Genomic DNA, 21,601 nt, shown 5'->3' on the forward strand with positions numbered 1-21,601 from the left:
TAAACTCTCTACCCAATAATAGTACATGAAGATTAAACTCTCTCCCCAATAATAGTACATTAAGATTAAACTCTACTCAATAATACTGCATGAAGATTAAACTCCCCACCCAATACTAGTAAATGATAATTAAAGATATTTCAACAAAACAATGGAGGAGTGAAGCACATTGAAGATTACGTATCAAATCAACGTTATGGCCGGTTGTACTACTGTTTGCTTTGGAAATTTTGTATTTACCAGAATTCTGACATCCTTTTTTATTCGAGAGGAAGTATAAGACCAGCGCTCATATACTGCTTTATTATCGAAAAGTAATAGATTAATGATTATAGAAGAGAAAATAAGCATATGTTGATATTAAGGAGCTGCCAGGATATAAACTCATGACATGTAAAACATTATTTTCTTTTAAGCGTTGTGATGATTGGTATTGGTTTTGTGTTGATGATCATGGCCATGTGGATCATCATCATCACGAATGTTGCTGTACAGACCAACAGTGCGTATCAGCTGCCCTTGGTTGTAAGTATATCGACTCTTTAGATGCCTGATATATTTCACTCATACACATATCATTTCCTTAATAATTTTAAAATAATCTGTTAAGGATGTATGTAGATCAATTGATAATGAATTCAAATGGTTAAAACATGCATTGAACCCTATTGATTTTTAGTAACATGATTTTTTGGCGTCCTTGGAAACCTTCATTTATATCTCTTTCTCTGTCTTTCTCGCAAACAGTGACTAACACAACTACCTCCGCTACAAAAGCCCCTGCAACTGTACCTCCGAAACCAAATACTGCAACCCCCGCTCATACGCCAGTCCCCACAACAGCTTCCCCAGTCGTCCAAACAAACGCACCTACGACGCAGCCAACGACCCCCATCCCCCTTTACTGTCCCGTGTGTGCTGACGATTTTACCGCTGACTGCCAAAGTAACTCTATGTGTAAAGCAAACGAAGGTTGTATGCTACAGGTTGTCGCCGGTAAACTCAAGACCGGCTGTGCCGAGGTAACCTGTCATTTAGTATATATATAGTTTTCATCTATTTACATGTACATGTTATTTTATGTCCTTGTGCGATATGACGTCATACCTATTCGGTGATTGCTGATATACCTAGTGGTTACAAAGTCATCACCATAGTTCTCATTTTGAGAATGTGACTTAATCAAGACTGGGCCTAAATTTTTATGGAGGACGTTGTCGATAAAGCAAAAGACGCTTATCTGTCCAAAACGCCTGGTCATATTCTCCTTGCTATTTTAGGTGTCTTCGTGCCAATCTATATTTTGTTAGTATATTAGTGTATTTTTAGTTATAATTACGGTTTTGTTATTTTGTCGGTATTCTGTGTTGATCTTATATATTAAACAATACACTTCATATGAACAGTCCTCCATAAGTACATGGATACTTTGACTCTCCAGGAACTTCATGGAAACTGGTTATTTTCTTAATATTTTTTTGCCATTGTCACTGAAAAAAATCAATTTGTCAAAAAGTCAAAAGAATTTGTATACTATTCCTTGGGTGGGAGTGTATACTTGTATCATAAGCGTTATAATATCAATTATCGTAATACTAGGATGTCTAGATTCACTTGTATTTTGTACATACACTGCGACTACGTGCTTGACAAGAAAACGGAAGGAGGTGTCTTATTAACAATGATTGCTATACAAACGACATTACTTTAACATCAATAAACCACACAACTGTACATGGTATAAATGAGTGTCTTTATAATTAGATCACCCAATTTTAACTCACTGTTTCCTCTCGCATCAGAGCCCCTTGTGCTTAGTGGTTCATAGTCTATACAGCTTGAAATAAGACTATTAAACCATACTGAAACAGAGAAGATATTCTTTTTTCCAAACAATTACACAAAATGCTACCCATTCCCGAAAACCTCGTAATAACGATATATATGTATCACATAAGGTAACGCGTATTATGTACTTTATTTTAGATTAATGATTGTGAGTTTCACGAAAGAATTGGAAACAGTATATGTTGCAAGGACAAGAACTGTACCGACGTTGCCTTCCGCGATATGCACACCAGTAAGTAGAACCATTCAAAGTCTGCCGTATCTGATCATGTATGGGGTGGTAACTTATCCTGTATTGGTCGGTAACTTATCCTGTATTCGTCGGTAACTGAACCTGTATTGGTTGGTAACTGATCCTGTAATGATTGGTAACTGATCCTGTATTGGATGGTAACTAATCCCGTATTGGTTGGTAACTGATCCTGTATTTGTTAGAAACTGATCCTGTATTGGTCGGTAACTGAACCTGTATTGGTTGGTAACTGGTCCTGTATTGGTCAGTAACTAATCCTGTATTGGTTGGTAACTGATCCTGTATTGGTTGCTAACTGATCCTGTATTGGTTGGTAACTAATCCCGTATTGGTTGGTAAGTAATCCTGCATTGGTCAGTAACTGATCCTGTATTGGTTGGTAACTGATCCTGTATTGGATGGTAACTAATCCTGTATTGGTTGGTAATTGATCCTGTATTGGATGGTAACTAATCCTGTATTGGTTGGTAACTGATCCTGTATTGGTCGGTAACTGATCCTGTATTGGTCGGTAACTGATCCTTTATTGGTTGGTAATTGATCCTGTATTGGTCAGTAACTGATCCTGTATTGGTTGGTAACTGATCCTGTATTGGTTGGTAATTGATCATGTATTGATTGGTAACTGATCATGTAATGATTGTTAACTGATCCTGTATTGGTAGGTAACTGATCCTGTATTGGATGGTAACTGGTCATGTATTGGTCAGTAACTGATCATGTATTGATTGGTAACTGATCCTGTAATGATTGGTAACTGATCCTGTATTGGTTGGAAACTGATCCTGTATTGTTTGATAACTAATCCCGTATTGGTTGGTAACTGGTCCTGTATTGGTTGGTAACTGATCCTGTAATGATTGGTAACTGATCCTGTATTGGTTGGAAACTGATCCTGTATTGGTTGATAACTAATCCCGTATTGGTTGGTAACTGATCCCGTATTGGTTGGTAACTGATCCTTTATTGGTTGGCAATTGATCCTGCATTGGTTGGTAACTAATCCCGTATTGGTTGGTAACTGATCCTGTATTGATTGGTAACTAATCCTGTATTGGTTGGTAACTGATCCTTTATTGGTTGGCAATTGATCCTGTATTGGTTGGTAACTAATCATGTATTGGTTGGTAACTGATCCTGTATTGGTAGGTAACTGATCCTGTATTGGTTGGTAACTGATCCTGTATTGGATGGTAACTGATCCCGTATTAGTTGGCAACTGGTCCTGTATTGGATGGTAACTGATCCTGTATTGGATGGTAAGTAATCCCGTATTGGTTGGTAACTGATCCTGTATTTGTCAGAAACTGATCCTGTATTGGTCGGTAACTGAACCTGTATTGGTTGGTAACTGGTCCTGTATTGGTCAGTAACTGATCCTGTATTGGTTGGTAACTGATCCTGTATTGGTTGCTAACTGATCCTGTATTGGTTGGTAACTAATCCCGTATTGGTTGGTAAGTAATCCTGCATTGGTCAGTAACTGATCCTGTATTGGTTGGTAACTGATCCTGTATTGGATGGTAACTAATCCTGTATTGGTTGGTAATTGATCCTGTATTGGATGGTAACTGATCCTGTATTGGTCGGTAACTGATCCTGTATTGGTCGGTAACTGATCCTTTATTGGTTGGTAATTGATCCTGTATTGGTCAGTAACTGATCCTGTATTGGTTGGTAACTGATCCTGTATTGGTTGGTAATTGATCATGTATTGATTGGTAACTGATCATGTAATGATTGTTAACTGATCCTATATTGGTTGGTAACTGATCCTGTATTGGAAGTAACTGGTCCTGTATTGGTCAGTAACTGATCATGTATTGATTGGTAACTGATCCTGTAATGATTGGTAACTGATCCTGTATTGGTTGGAAACTGATCCTGTATTGTTTGATAACTAATCCCGTATTGGTTGGTAACTGGTCCTGTATTGGTTGGTAACTGATCCTGTAATGATTGGTAACTGATCCTGTATTGGTTGGAAACTGATCCTGTATTGGTTGATAACTAATCCCGTATTGGTTGGTAACTGATCCCGTATTGGTTGGTAACTGATCCTTTATTGGTTGGCAATTGATCCTGTATTGGTTGGTAACTAATCCCGTATTGGTTGGTAACTGATCCTGTATTGATTGGTAACTAATCCTGTATTGGTTGGTAACTGATCCTTTATTGGTTGGCAATTGATCCTGTATTGGTTGGTAACTAATCATGTATTGGTTGGTAACTGATCCTGTATTGGTAGGTAACTGATCCTGTATTGGTTGGTAACTGATCCTGTATTGGATGGTAACTAATCCCGTATTGGTTGATAACCGATCCTGTATTGGTTGGTAACTAATCCAGTATTAGTTGGTAACTAGTCCTGTATTGAATGGTAACTAATCCCGTATTAGTTGGTAACTGGTCCTGTATTGGATTGTAATTATTCCCGTATTGGTTGGTAACTGATCCTGTATTGGATGGTAACTGATCCCGTATTAGTTGGCAACTGGTCCTGTATTGGATGGTAACTAATCCCGTATTGGATGTTAACGAATCCTGTATTGGTAGGTAACTGATCCTGTATTGGTTGGTAACTCATCCTGTATTGGATGGTAACTAATCCCGTATTGGTTGATAACCGATCCTGTATTGATTGGTAACTAATCCCGTATTAGTTGGTAACTGGTCCTGTATTGAATGGTAACTAATCCCGTATTAGTTGGTAACTGGTCCTGTATTGGTTGGTAACTGATCCTGTATTGGTTGGTAATTGATCCTGTATTGGTCAGTAACTGATCCTGTATTGGTTGGTAATTGATCCTGTATTGGTCAGTAACTGATCCTGTATTGGTTGGTAACTGATCCTGTATTGGATGGTAACTGATCCTGTATTGGTCGGTAACTGATCCTGTATTGGTCGGTAACTGATCCTTTATTGGTTGGTAATTGATCCTGTATTGGTCAGTAACTGATCCTGTATTGGTTGGTACCTGATCCTGTATTGGTTGGTAATTGATCATGTAATGATTGTTAACTGATCCTGTATTGGTTGGTAACTGTTCCTGTATTGGATGGTAACTGGTCCTGTATTGGTCAGTAACTGATCCTGTAATGATTGGTAACTCATCCTGTATTGGTTGGAAACTGATCCTGTATTGGTTGATAACTAATCCCGTATTGGTCGGTAACTGGTCCTGTATTGGTTGGTAACTGATCCTGTAATGATTGGTAACTGATCCTGTATTGGTTGGAAACTGATCCTGTATTGGTTGATAACTGATCATGTATTGGTCGGTAACTGATCCTGTATTGGTCGGTAACTGATCCTTTATTGGTTGGTAATTGATCCTGTATTGGTCAGTAACTGATCCTGTATTGGTTGGTACCTGATCCTGTATTGGTTGGTAATTGATCCTGTATTGGTCGGTAACTAATCCCGTATTGGTTGGTAACTGGTCCTGTATTGATTGGTAACTGATCATGTAATGATTGTTAACTGATCCTGTATTGGTTGGTAACTGATCCTGTATTGGATGGTAACTGATCCTGTATTGGTCAGTAACTGATCCTGTAATGATTGGTAACTGATCCTGTATTGGTTGGTAACTGATCCTGTATTGTTTGATAACTAATCCCGTATTGGTTGGTAACTGGTCCTGTATTGGTTGGTAACTGATCTTGTAATGATTGGTAACTGATCCTGTATTGGTTGATAACTAATCCCGTATTGGTTGGTAACTGATCCCGTATTGGTTGGTAACTGATCCTTTATTGGTTGGCAATTGATACTGTATTGGTTGGTAACTAATCCCGTATTGGTTGGTAACTGATCCTGTATTGATTGGTAACTAATCCTGTATTGGTTGGTAACTGATCCTTTATTGGTTGGCAATTCATCCTGTATTGGTTGGTAACTAATCATGTATTGGTTGGTAACTGATCCTGTATTGGTAGGTAACTGATCCTGTATTGGTTGGTAACTAGTCCCGTATTGGTTGGTAACTGATCCTGTATTGGATGGTAACTAATCCCGTATTGGTTGATAACCGATCCTGTATTGGATGGTAACTAATCCCGTATTAGTTGGTAACTGGTCCTGTATTGAATGGTAACTAATCCCGTATTAGTTGGTAACTGATCCTGTATTGGTCGGTAACTGATCCTTTATTGGTTGGTAATTGATCCTGTATTGGTCAGTAACTGATCCTGTATTGGTTGGTAACTGATCCTGTATTGGTGGTCCTGTATTGAATGGTAACTAATCCGTATTGTTGGTAACTGGTCCTGTATGGTTGGTAACTGATCCTGTATTGGTTGGTAATGATCTGTATTGGTCATAACTGATCCTGTATTGTTGGTATTGATCCTGTTTGGTCGTAACTGATCCTGTATTGTGGTAACTGATCCTGTATGGATGTAACTGATCCTGTATTGGTCGGTACTGATCCGTATTGGTCGGTACTGATCCTTTATTGGTTGGAATTGATCCTGTATTGGTCAGTAACTATCCTGTATTGGTTGGTACCTATCCTTATTGGTTGGTATGATCATGTATATTGTTAATGATCCTGTATTGGTTGGTAACTTTTCTGTATTGGTGGTACTGCTGTATGGTCGTAACTGATCCTGTAATGATGGTAACTCATCCTGTTTGGTTGGAACTGATCCTGTATTGGTTGATAACTAATCCCGTATTGGTCGGTAACTGGTCCTGTATTGGTTGGTAACTGATCCTGTATTGGTTGGTAATTGATCATGTATTGATTGGTAACTGATCATGTAATGATTGTTAACTGATCCTATATTGGTTGGTAACTGATCCTGTATTGGATGTAACTGGTCCTGTATTGGTCAGTAACTGATCATGTATTGGTCAGTAACTGATCCTGTATTGGTTGGTAACTGATCCGTTATTGGTTGGTAGTTGATCCTGTATTAGTCAGTAACTGATCCTTTATTGATTGGTAACTAATCCTGTATTGGTTGGTAACTGTTCCTGTATTGGATGGTAACTAAACCTGTATTGGTCAGTAACTGATCCTGTAATGTTTTGGTAACTGATCCTGTATTGGATGGTAACTAATCCCGTATTGGTTGGTAACTGATCCTGTATTGGTTGGTAACTGATCCTGTATTGGTTTTTAACTCATCCTGTATTGGTTGGTAACTGATCCTGTATTGGATGGTAACTAATCCCGTATTGGTTTGTGACTGGTCCTGTATTGGTTGGTAACGGGTCCTGTATTGGATGGTAACTAATCCCGTATTGGTTGGTAACTGATCCTGTATTGGATGGTAACTAATCCTGTATTGGTTGGTGACTGGTACTGTATTGGATGGTAACTAATCCCGTATAAGTTGGTAACTGATCCTGTATTGGATAGTAACTAATCCCGTATTAGTTGGTAACGGGTCCTGTATTGAATGGTAACTAATCCCGTATTGGTTGGTAACTGATCCTGTATTGGATGGTAACTAATCCCGTATTGGTTGGTAACTGGTCCTGTATTGGATGGTAACCAATCCCGTATTGGTTGGTAACTGATCCTGTATTGGTTGGTAACTGATCCTGTATTGGTTGGTAACTGATCCTGTATTGGATGGTAGCTAATCCCGTATTGGTTGGTAACTGGTCCTGTATTGGATGGTAACTAATCCCGTATTGGTTGGTAACTGGTCTCGTATTGGTTGGTAACTAATCCCGTATTGGTTGGTAACTGAACCTGTATTGGATGGTAGCTAATCCCGTATTGGTTGGTAACTGGTCCTGTATTGGATGGTAACTTATCATGTATTGGTTGGTAACTGGTTTCTGTATTGGAAGGTAACTAATCATGTATTGGTTGATAACCGATCCTGTATTGGATGGTAACTAATCCCGTATTGGTTGGTAACTAATCCTGTATTGGATGGTAACTAATCATGTATTGGTTGGTAACTGGTCCTGTATTGGATGGTAACTAATCCTGTATTGGTTGGTAACTGGTCCTGTATTGGATGGTAACTAATCCCGTATTGGTTGGTAACTGGTCCTGTATTGGATGGTAACTGGTCCTGTATTGGTTGGTAACTGATCCTGTATTGGTTGATAACTAATCCCGTATTGGTTGGTAACTGGTCCTGTATTGGATGGTAACTAATCCCGTATTGGTTGGTAACTGGTCCTGTATTGGTTGGTAACTAGTCCCGTATTGGTTGGTAACTAATCCCGTATTGGTTGGTAACTGATCCTGTATTGGATGGTAGCTAATCCCGTATTGGTTGGTAACTGGTCCTGTATTGGATGGTAACTAATCATGTATTGGTTGATAACCGATCCTGTATTGGATGGTAACTAATCCCGTATTGGTTGGTAACTAATCATGTATTGGTTGGTGACTGGTCCTGTATTGGATGGTAACTAATCCTGTATTGGTTGGTAACTGGTCCTGTATTGGTTGGTAACTGGTCCTGTATTGGATGGTAACTAATCCCGTATTGGTTGGTTACTGGTCCCGTATTGGTTGGTAACTAATCCCGTATTAGTTGGTAACTGATCCTGTATTGGATGGTAGCTAATCCCGTATTGGTTGGTAACTGGTCCTGTATTGGATGGTAACTAATCATGTATTGGTTGGTAACTGGTCCTGTATTGGATGGTAACTAATCCTGTATTGGGTGGTAACTGGTCCTGTATTGGTTGGTAACTGGTCCTGTATTGGATGGTAACTAATCCCGTATTGGTTGGTAACTAATCCCGTATTGGTTGGTAACTGATCCTGTATTGGATGGTAGCTAATCCCGTATTGGTTGGTAACTGGTCCTGTATTGGATGGTAACTAATCATGTATTGGTTGGTAACTGGTCCTGTATTGGATGGTAACTAATCCTGTATTGGTTGGTAACTGGTCCTGTATTGGTTGGTAACTGGTCCTGTATTGGTTGATAACTAATCCCGTATTGGTTGGTAACTGATTCTGTATTGGATGGTAACTAATCCCGTATTGGTTGGTAACTGGTCCTGTATTGGATGGTAACTAATCCCGTATTGGTTGGTAACTGATCCTGTATTGGATGGTAGCTAATCCCGTATTGGTTGGTAACTGGTCCTGTATTGGATGGTAACTAATCCTGTATTGGTTGGTAACTGGTCCTGTATTGGTTGGTAACTGGTCCTGTATTGGTTGATAACTAATCCCGTATTGGTTGGTAACTGATCCTGTATTGGATGGTAACTAATCCCGTATTGGTTGGTAACTGGTCCTGTATTGGATGGTAACTAATCATGTATTGGTTGGTAACTGGTCCTGTATTGGATGGTAACTAATCCTGTATTGGTTGGTAACTGATCCTGTATTGGTTGGTAACTGATCCTGTATTGGTCGGTAACTAATCCCGTATTGGTTGGTAACTGATCCTGTATTGGATGGTAACTAATCCCGTATTGGTTGGTAACTGGTCCTGTATTGGATGGTAACTAATCCCGTATTGGTTGGTGACTGGTCCTGTATTGGATGGTAACTGGTCCTGTATTGGTTGGTAACTGATCCTGTATTGGTTGATAACTAATCCCGTATTGGTTGGTAACTGGTCCTGTATTGGATGGTAACTAATCCCGTATTGGTTGGTAACTGGTCCTGTATTGGTTGATAACCGATCCGGTATTGGATGGTAACTAATCCCGTATTGGTTGGTAACTAATCATGTATTGGTTGGTAACTAATCATGTATTGGTTGATAACTGGATGCGGTTGTTATGTATCCTAATCGTAAAGTAAACCTTCCTTTACTCTTAAAAAATATCATCCACAGTTGTAAAGCATAAAATGCACTTGTATTATGATTGCGTCATTCTATTTATATAATATATGCAAATACGTAATGATCGTGTCAGGGTGTTGGGCTGATCATCACTGCGGTCGTTATTATGAATGTGGATGTAATACCATGGTTTACGCAACGGATTTTTCTGTCCAGACAATTACGTGCCACAGATCGTGAGTTCAAGTTCCTGTCAGGAAACGAGAAATGATTTTTTTTCCTTTGTTATTTGTGTTACTAAGATATGCATGTGATGTACTTAAGATTTAAATATCAAACATAATTTGGAGTTTATTCTCGGAGTAAATACAATGTTTTCGTTTGTGACGTCTACTGTATTATTTCTCACATAAAGACATTTTCTGGATATGCGGAGACATGTTTGCTGTGAATGCATGTCAACACATTTTCAATTATATCTTTAATCTTCATAATTGTATGTTTACTATATCTGTAACGCTGTTAATGATTTCTTTCGTGTAGTGAGTTATACCTGTCCAACCTGTCAGCACTCGTCAGATCCTAGAGCGTGTATGAATACTCAGGGCAAGTGTTCTTATCTCAGTAAGGTAAATGGCCATTGCTGCAATGTATAAGTAAACAAAAACAGTCAACAATAAAACAGCCAATCAAAACTCGATGAACTCACAAAATGCCAATAATTGTCCTATGGTAATAGATCGAATAACGTTTTAAGGTTACAAATTACAACAGTAGTTAAAATGTATATATAATTTCGAATTTAATATGCATCAGATATTATTCTATAATTAATTATGATGTCATATGCATAACTTATTTGATGATATGGTTTACAGGGGAAATTTATTTTGTATAAAACATGTTAATCTTTTCAACATTGTAATGAAGTTTTCATTGAAAAAGGGCTGCATGATAACACACAACAGTGCCGGTATTTCATCTGGGTGTAACACACACGCAAAGGTAGGTAAACTTGTCTTTATCTTTGAATCCGTAGTATTCCAGCACTGTAGGAATATCATCTAACAATGAACATATAACACTGTAGGTATATCATCTAACAAATGAACATATAACACTGTAGGTATATCATCTTACAATGAACATATAACACTGTAGGTATATCTAACAATGAACACACAACACTGTAGGAATATCATCTAACAATGAACACACAACACTGTAGGTATATCATCTAACAATGAACATATAACACTGTAGGTATATCATCTTACAATGAACACACAACACTGTAGGTATATCATCTAACAATGAACACACAGCACTGTAGGCATATCATCATACAATGAACACACAACACTGTAGGTATATCTAACAATGAACACACAACACTGTAGGAATATCATCTTACAATGAACACACAACACTGTAGGTATATCTAACAATGAACACACAACACTGTAGGAATATCATCTTACAATGAACACACAACACTGTAGGTATATCATCTAACAATGAACACACAACACTGTAGGTATATCATCTAACAATGAACACACAACACTGTAGGTATATCATCTTACAATGAACATATAACACTGTAGGTATATCATCTAACAATGAACACACAACACTGTAGGTATATCATCTAACAATGAACACACAACACTGTAGGTATATCATCTTACAATGAACATATAACACTGTAGGAATATCATCTAACAATGAACACACAACACTGTAGGCATATCATCATACAATGAACACACAACACTGTAGGTATATCTAACAATGAACACACAACACTGTAGGTATATCATCTAACAATGAACACACAACACTGTAGGAATATCTAACAATGAACACACAACACTGTAGGAATATCATCTAACAATGAACATATAACACTGTAGGAATATCATCTAACAATGAACACACAACACTGTAGGTATATCATCTAACAATGAACATACAACACTGTAGGTATATCATCTAACAATGAACACACAACACTGTAGGTATATCTAACAATGAACACACAACACTGTAGGTATATCTAACAATGAACATATAACACTGTAGGAATATCATCTAACAATGAACACACAACACTGTAGGTATATCTAACAATGAACACACAACACTGTAGGTATATCATCTAACAATGAACATATAACACTGTAGGTATATCTAACAATGAACACACAACACTGTAGGTATATCATCTAACAATGAACATATAACACTGTAGGAATATCATCTAACAATGAACACATAACACTGTAGGTATATCTAACAATGAACATATAACACTGTAGGTATATCTAACAATGAACACACAACACTGTAGGTATATCATCTAACAATGAACATATAACACTGTAGGTATATCATCTAACAATGAACACACAACACTGTAGGAATATCTAACAATGAACACACAACACTGTAGGAATATCATCTAACAATGAACACACAACACTGTAGGTATATCTAACAATGAACACACAACACTGTAGGTATATCATCTAACAATGAACACACAACACTGTAGGAATATCATCTAACAATGAACACACAACACTGTAGGTATATCATCTAACAATGAACACACAACACTGTAGGAATATCATCTAACAATGAACACACAACACTGTAGGTATATCATCTAACAATGAACACACAACACTGTAGGTATATCTAACAATGAACACACAACACTGTAGGAATATCATCTAACAATGAACACACAACACTGTAGGTATATCATCTTACAATGAACATATAACACTGTAGGAATATCTAACAATGAACACACAACACTGTAGGAATATCATCTAACAATGAACACACAACACTGTAGGTATATCTAACAATGAACACACAACACTGTAGGTATATCATCTAACAATGAACACACAACACTGTAGGAATATCATCTAACAATGAACACACAACACTGTAGGTATATCATCTAACAATGAACATATAACACTGTAGGTATATCATCTTACAATGAACACACAACACTGTAGGTATATCATCTAACAATGAACACACAACACTGTAGGCATATCATCATACAATGAACACACAACACTGTAGGTATATCTAACAATGAACACACAAAACTGTAGGAATATCATCTTACAATGAACACACAACACTGTAGGTATATCTAACAATGAACACACAACACTGTAGGAATATCATCTTACAATGAACACACGACACTGTAGGTATATCATCTAACAATGAACACACAACACTGTAGGTATATCATCTAACAATGAACACACAACACTGTAGGTATATCATCTTACAATGAACATATAACACTGTAGGTATATCATCTAACAATGAACACACAACACTGTAGGAATATCATCTAACAATGAACACACAACACTGTAGGTATATAATCTAACAATGAACACACAACACTGTAGGTATATCATCTTACAATGAACATATAACACTGTAGGAATATCTAACAATGAACACACAACACTGTAGGAATATCATCTAACAATGAACATATAACACTGTAGGAATATCATCTAACAATGAACACACACCACTGTAGGTATATCATCTAACAATGAACATACAACACTGTAGGTATATCATCTAACAATGAACACACAACACTGTAGGTATATCTAACAATGAACATATAACACTGTAGGAATATCATCTAACAATGAACACACAACACTGTAGGTATATCTAACAATGAACACACAACACTGTTGGTATATCATCTAACAATGAACATATAACACTGTAGGTATATCTAACAATGAACACACAACACTGTAGGTATATCATCTAACAATGAACATATAACACTGTAGGAATATCATCTAACAATGAACACATAACACTGTAGGTATATCTAACAATGAACATATAACACTGTAGGTATATCTAACAATGAACACACAACACTGTAGGTATATCATCTAACAATGAACATATAACACTGTAGGTATATCATCTAACAATGAACACACAACACTGTAGGAATATCTAACAATGAACACACAACACTGTAGGAATATCATCTAACAATGAACACACAACACTGTAGGTATATCTAACAATGAACACACAACACTGTAGGTATATCATCTAACAATGAACACACAACACTGTAGGAATATCATCTAACAATGAACACACAACACTGTAGGTATATCATCTTACAATGAACATATAACACTGTAGGAATATCTAACAATGAACACACAACACTGTAGGAATATCATCTAACAATGAACACACAACACTGTAGGTATATCTAACAATGAACACACAACACTGTAGGTATATCATCTAACAATGAACACACAACACTGTAGGAATATCATCTTACAATGAACACACAACACTGTAGGTATATCTAACAATGAACACACAACACTGTAGGTATATCATCTAACAATGAACACACAACACTGTAGGTATATCATCTTACAATGAACACACAACACTGTAGGTATATCTAACAATGAACACATAACACTGTAGGTATATCATCTAACAATGAACATATAACACTGTAGGTATATCATCTAACAATGAACATATAACACTGTAGGTATATCATCTAACAATGAACACACACCACTGTAGGTATATCATCTAACAATGAACATATAACACTGTAGGTATATCATCTAACAATGAACACACAACACTGTAGGTATATCATCTAACAATGAACACACAACACTGTAGGTATATCATCTAACAATGAACACACAACACTGTAGGTATATCTAACAATGAACACACAACACTGTAGGTATATCATCTTACAATGAACATATAACACTGTAGGTATATCATCTAACAATGAACACACAACACAGTAGGAATATCATCTAACAATGAACACACAACACTGTAGGAATATCATCTAACAATGAACACACAACACTGTAGGAATATCTAACAATGAACATACAACACTGTAGGAATATCATCTTACAATGAACACACAACACTGTAGGTATATCATCTTACAATGAACACACAACACTGTAGGTATATCTAACAATGAACACACAACACTGTAGGTATATCATCTAACAATGAACACACAACACTGTAGGTATATCATCTTTCAATGAACATATTACACTGTAGGAATATCATCTTTCAATGAACATATTACACTGTAGGAATATCATCATATAATGAACACACAACACTGTAGGAATATCTAACAATGAACATACAACCCTGTAGGAATATCATCTTACAATGAACACACAACACTGTAGGTATATCATCTTACAATGAACATATTACATTGTAGGAATATCATCATACAATGAACACACAACACTGTAGGTATATCATCTAACAATGAACACACAACACTGTAGGTATATCATCTAACAATGAACACACAACACTGTAGGTATATCATCTAACAATGAACACACAACACTGTAGGAATATCATCTAACAATGAACACATAACACTGTAGGAATATCATCTAACAATGAACACACAACACTGTAGGTATATCTAACAATGAACACACAACACTGTAGGTATATCATCTAACAATGAACACACAACACTGTAGGTATATCTAACAATGAACACACAACACTGTAGGAATATCTAACAATAAACACACAACACTGTAGGTATATCATCTAACAATGAACACACAACACTGTAGGTATATCATCTTTCAATGAACATATTACACTGTAGGAATATCATCTTTCAATGAACATATTACACTGTAGGAATATCATCATACAATGAACACACAACACTGTAGGAATATCTAACAATGAACATACAACCCTGTAGGAATATCATCTTACAATGAACACACAACACTGTAGGTATATCATCTTACAATGAACACACAACACTGTAGGAATATCTAACAATGAACATACAACACTGTAGGTATATCATCTAACAATGAACACACAACACTGTAGGTATATCATCTAACAATGAACACACAACACTGTAGGTATATCTAACAATGAACACACAACACTGTAGGTATATCATCTAACAATGAACACACAACACTGTAGGTATATCATCTTTCAATGAACATATTACACTGTAGGAATATCATCTTTCAATGAACATATTACACTGTAGGAATATCATCATACAATGAACACACAACACTGTAGGTACATCATCTAACAATGAACACACAACACTGTAGGTATATCATCTAACAATGAACACACAACACTGTAGGTATATCATCTTACAATGAACATATTACATTGTAGGAATATCATCATACAATGAACACACAACACTGTAGGTATATCATCTAACAATGAACACACAACACTGTAGGTATATCATCTAACAATGAACACACAACACTGTAGGTATATCATCTAACAATGAACACACAACACTGTAGGAATATCATCTAACAATGAACACATAACACTGTAGGAATATCATCTAACAATGAACACACAACACTGTAGGTATATCTAACAATGAACACACAACACTGTAGGTATATCATCTAACAATGAACACACAACACTGTAGGTATATCTAACAATGAACACACAACACTGTAGGAATATCTAACAATGAACACACAACACTGTAGGTATATCATCTAACAATGAACACACAACACTGTAGGTATATCATCTTTCAATGAACATATTACAATGTAGGAATATCATCATACAATGAACACACAACACTCTAGGTATATCATCTAACAATGAACACACAACACTCTAGGTATATCATCTTTCAATGAACATATTACACTGTAGGAATATCATCATACAATGAACACACAACACTGTAGGTATATCATCTAACAATGAACACACAACACTGTAGGTATATCTAACAATGAACACACAACACTGTAGGTATATCATCTAACAATGAAAACACAACACTGTAGGTATATCTAACAATGAACATATAACACCGTAGGAATATCATCTAACAATGAACACACAACACTGTAGGAATATCATCTAACATTGAACACACAACACTGTAGGTATATCTAACAATGAACACACAACACTGTAGGTATATCATCTAACAATGAACACACAACACTGTAGGAATATCATCTAAACAATGAACATATAACACTGTAGGTATATCATCTTACAATGAACATACAACACTGTAGGTATATCATCTAACAATGAACACACAACACTGTAGGTATATCTAACACTGAACACACAACACTGTAGGTATATCATCTAACAACGAACACACAACACTGTAGGTATATCATCTAACAATGAACACACAACACTGTAGGTATATCTAACACTGAACACACAACACTGTAGGTATATCATCTAGCAATGAACACACAACACTGTAGGTATATCTAACAATGAACACACAACACTGTAGGTATATCATCTAACAATGAACACACAACACTGTAGGAATATCATCTAACAATGAACACACACCACTGTAGGTATATCATCTAACAATGAACACACAACACTGTAGGTATATCATCTTACAATGAACACACAACACTGTAGGAATATCATCTAACAATGAACACACAACACTGTAGGTATATCTAACAATGAACACACAACACTGTAGGTATATCTAACAATGAACACACAACACTGTAGGTATATCTAACAATGAACACACAACACTGTAGGTATATCTAACAATGAACACACAACACTGTAGGAATATCATCTAACAATGAACATATAACACTGTAGGAATATCATCTAACAATGAACACACAACACTGTAGGTATATCTAACAATGAACACACAACACTGTAGGTATATCTAACAATGAACACACAACACTGTAGGTATATCTAACAATGAACACACAACACTGTAGGAATATCATCTAATATTGAACACACAACACTGTAGGAATATCATCTAACAATGAACACACAACACTGTAGGTATATCATCTAACAATGAACACACAACACTGTAGGAATATCATCTAACAATGAACACACAACACTGTAGGTATATCATCTTACAATGAACACACAACACTGTAGGTATATCATCTAACAATGAACACACAACACTGTAGGTATATCATCTAACAATGAACACACAACACTGTAGGTATATCTAACAATGAACATATAACACTGTAGGTATATCTAACAATGAACATATAACACTGTAGGTATATCATCTAACAATGAACATATAACACTGTAGGTATATCATCTTACAATGAACACACAACACTGTAGGTATATCATCTTACAATGAACACACAACACTGTAGGTATATCATCTAACAATGAACACACAACACTGTAGGTATATCATCTTACAATGAACACACAACACTGTAGGTATATCATCTAACAATGAACACACAACACTGTAGGTATATCATCTAACAATGAACACACAACACTGTAGGTATATCTAACAATGAACACACAACACTGTAGGTATATCTAACAATGAACACACAACACTGTAGGTATATCATCTAACAATGAACACACAACACTGTAGGTATATCATCTAACAATAAACACACAACACTGTAGGTATATCATCTTTCAATGAACATATTACACTGTAGGAATATCATCTTTCAATGAACATATTACACTGTAGGAATATCATCATACAATGAACACACAACACTGTAGGTATATCATCTAACAATGAACACACAACACTGTAGGTATATCATCTAACAATGAACACACAAAACTGTAGGAATATCATCTAACAATGAACACATAACACTGTAGGAATATCATCTAACAATGAACACACAACACTGTAGGTATATCTAACAATGAACACACAACACTGTAGGTATATCATCTAACAATGAACACACAACACTGTAGGTATATCTAACAATGAACACACAACACTGTAGGAATATCATCTAACAATGAACATATAACACTGTAGGTATATCTAACAATGAACACACAACACTGTAGGTATATCTAACAATGAACATATAACACTGTAGGTATATCATCTAACAATGAACATACAACACTGTAGGAATATCATCTTACAATGAACTTATAACACTGTAGGTATATCATCTAACAATGAACATACAACACTGTAGGAATATCATCTAACAATGAACACACAACACTGTAGGAATATCATCTAACAATGAACATATAACACTGTAGGTATATCTAACAATGAACACACAACACTGTAGGAATATCATATAACAATGAACACACAACACTGTAGGTATATCATCTAACAATGAACATATAACACTGTAGGTATATCATCTAACAATGAACATACAACACTGTAGGTATATCATCTTACAATGAACATATAACACTGTAGGTATATCATCTAACAATGAAAATATAACACTGTAGGTATATCATCTAACAATGAACATACAACACTGTAGGTATATCATCTAACAATGAACATATAACACTGTAGGTATATCATCTAACAATGAACACATAACACTGTAGGTATATCATCTTACAATGAACATATAACACTGTAGGTATATCATCTAACAATGAACACACAACACTGTAGGTATATCATCTAACAATGAACACACAACACTGTAGGTATATCTAACAATGAACACATAACACTGTAGGTATATCTAACAATGAACACATAACACTGTAGGTATATCTAACAATGAACATATAACACTGTAGGTATATCATCTAACAATGAACACACAACACTGTAGGAATATCATCTAACAATGAACACACAACACTGTAGGTATATCATCTAACAATGAACATACAACACTGTAGGTATATCATCTAACAATGAACACATAACACTGTAGGAATATCATCTTACAATGAACACACAACACTGTAGGTATATCATCTTACAATGAAAACACAACACTGTAGGAATATCTAACAATGAACATACAACACTGTAGGTATATCATCTAACAATGAACACACAACACTGTAGGTATATCATCTAACAATGAACACACAACACTGTAGGTATATCTAACAATGAACACACAACACTGTAGGTATATCATCTTTCAATGAACATATTACACTGTAGGAATATCATCTAACAATGAACACACAACACTGTAGGTATATCATCTAACAATGAACACACAACACTGTAGGTATATCATCTAACAATGAACACACAACACTGTAGGTATATCATCTAACAATGAACACACAACACTGTAGGTATATCTAACAATGAACACACAACACTGTAGGTATATCATCTAACAATAAACACACAACACTGTAGGTATATCATCTTTCAATGAACATATTACACTGTAGGAATATCATCTTTCAATGAACATATTACACTGTAGGAATATCATCTAACAATGAACATACAACACTGTAGGAATATCATCTAACAATGAACACACAACACTGTAGGAATATCATCTAACAATGAACATATAACACTGTAGGTATATCTAACAATGAACACACAACACTGTAGGAATATCATATAACAATGAACACACAACACTGTAGGTATATCATCTAACAATGAACATATAACACTGTAGGTATATCATCTAACAATGAACATACAACACTGTAGGTATATCATCTTACAATGAACATATAACACTGTAGGTATATCATCTAACAATGAAAATATAACACTGTAGGTATATCATCTAACAATGAACATACAGCACTGTAGGTATATCATCTAACAATGAACATATCACACTGTAGGTATATCATCTAACAATGAACATACAACACTGTAGGTATATCATCTTACAATGAACATATAACACTGTAGGTATATCATCTAACAATGAACACACAACACTGTAGGTATATCATCTAACAATGAACACACAACACTGTAGGTATATCATCTAACAATGAACACACAACACTGTAGGTATATCTAACAATGAACACACAACACTGTAGGTATATCATCTTTCAATGAACATATTACACTGTAGGAATATCATCTAACAATGAACACACAACACTGTAGGTATATCATCTAACAATGAACACACAACACTGTAGGTATATCATCTAACAATGAACACACAACACTGTAGGAATATCATCTTACAATGAACATACAACACTGTAGGAATATCATCTAACAATGAACACATAAACACTGTAGGTATATCTAACAATGAACACATAACACTGTAGGAATATCATCTTACAATGAACACATAACACTGTAGGTATATCTAACAATGAACACACAACACTGTAGGAATATCATCTAACAATGAACATATAACACTGTAGGTATATCTAACAATGAACACACAACACTGTAGGTATATCATCTTACAATGAACACACAACACTGTAGGAATATCATCTAACAATGAACACATAACACTGTAGGAATATCATCTAACAATGAACACACAACACTGTAGGTATATCTAACAATGAACACACAACACTGTAGGTATATCATCTAACAATGAACACACAACACTGTAGGTATATCTAACAATGAACACACAACACTGTAGGAATATCATCTAACAATGAACATATAACACTGTAGGTATATCTAACAATGAACACACAACACTGTAGGTATATCTAACAATTAAAATATATAACTGTAGGAATATCATCTAACAATGAACACACAACACTGTAGGTATATCTAACAATGAACACACAACACTGTAGGTATATCATCTAACAATGAACACACAACACTGTAGGTATATCTAACAATGAACACACAACACTGTAGGAATA

General features: G+C 35.7%; 1 protein-coding gene across 1 annotated transcript in view; it reads left to right on the forward strand.

The window, feature by feature from the left end:
* The window catches only part of LOC117315159, a 36,204-nt gene that overhangs the window by 11,191 nt on the left and 3,412 nt on the right, over positions 1-21,601 (forward strand). The window contains exons 8-12 of the mRNA XM_033869307.1: positions 417-525; positions 748-1,022; positions 1,987-2,080; positions 10,373-10,458; positions 10,775-10,834. Coding sequence (XP_033725198.1) covers positions 417-525; positions 748-1,022; positions 1,987-2,080; positions 10,373-10,458; positions 10,775-10,834 — 624 coding nt within the window. The remainder of the gene's footprint in view (positions 1-416; positions 526-747; positions 1,023-1,986; positions 2,081-10,372; positions 10,459-10,774; positions 10,835-21,601) is intronic.

This window comes from Pecten maximus, chromosome 2, assembly GCF_902652985.1.
Source record: "Pecten maximus chromosome 2, xPecMax1.1, whole genome shotgun sequence".
In the NCBI taxonomy this organism is placed as follows: domain Eukaryota; kingdom Metazoa; phylum Mollusca; class Bivalvia; order Pectinida; family Pectinidae; genus Pecten; species Pecten maximus.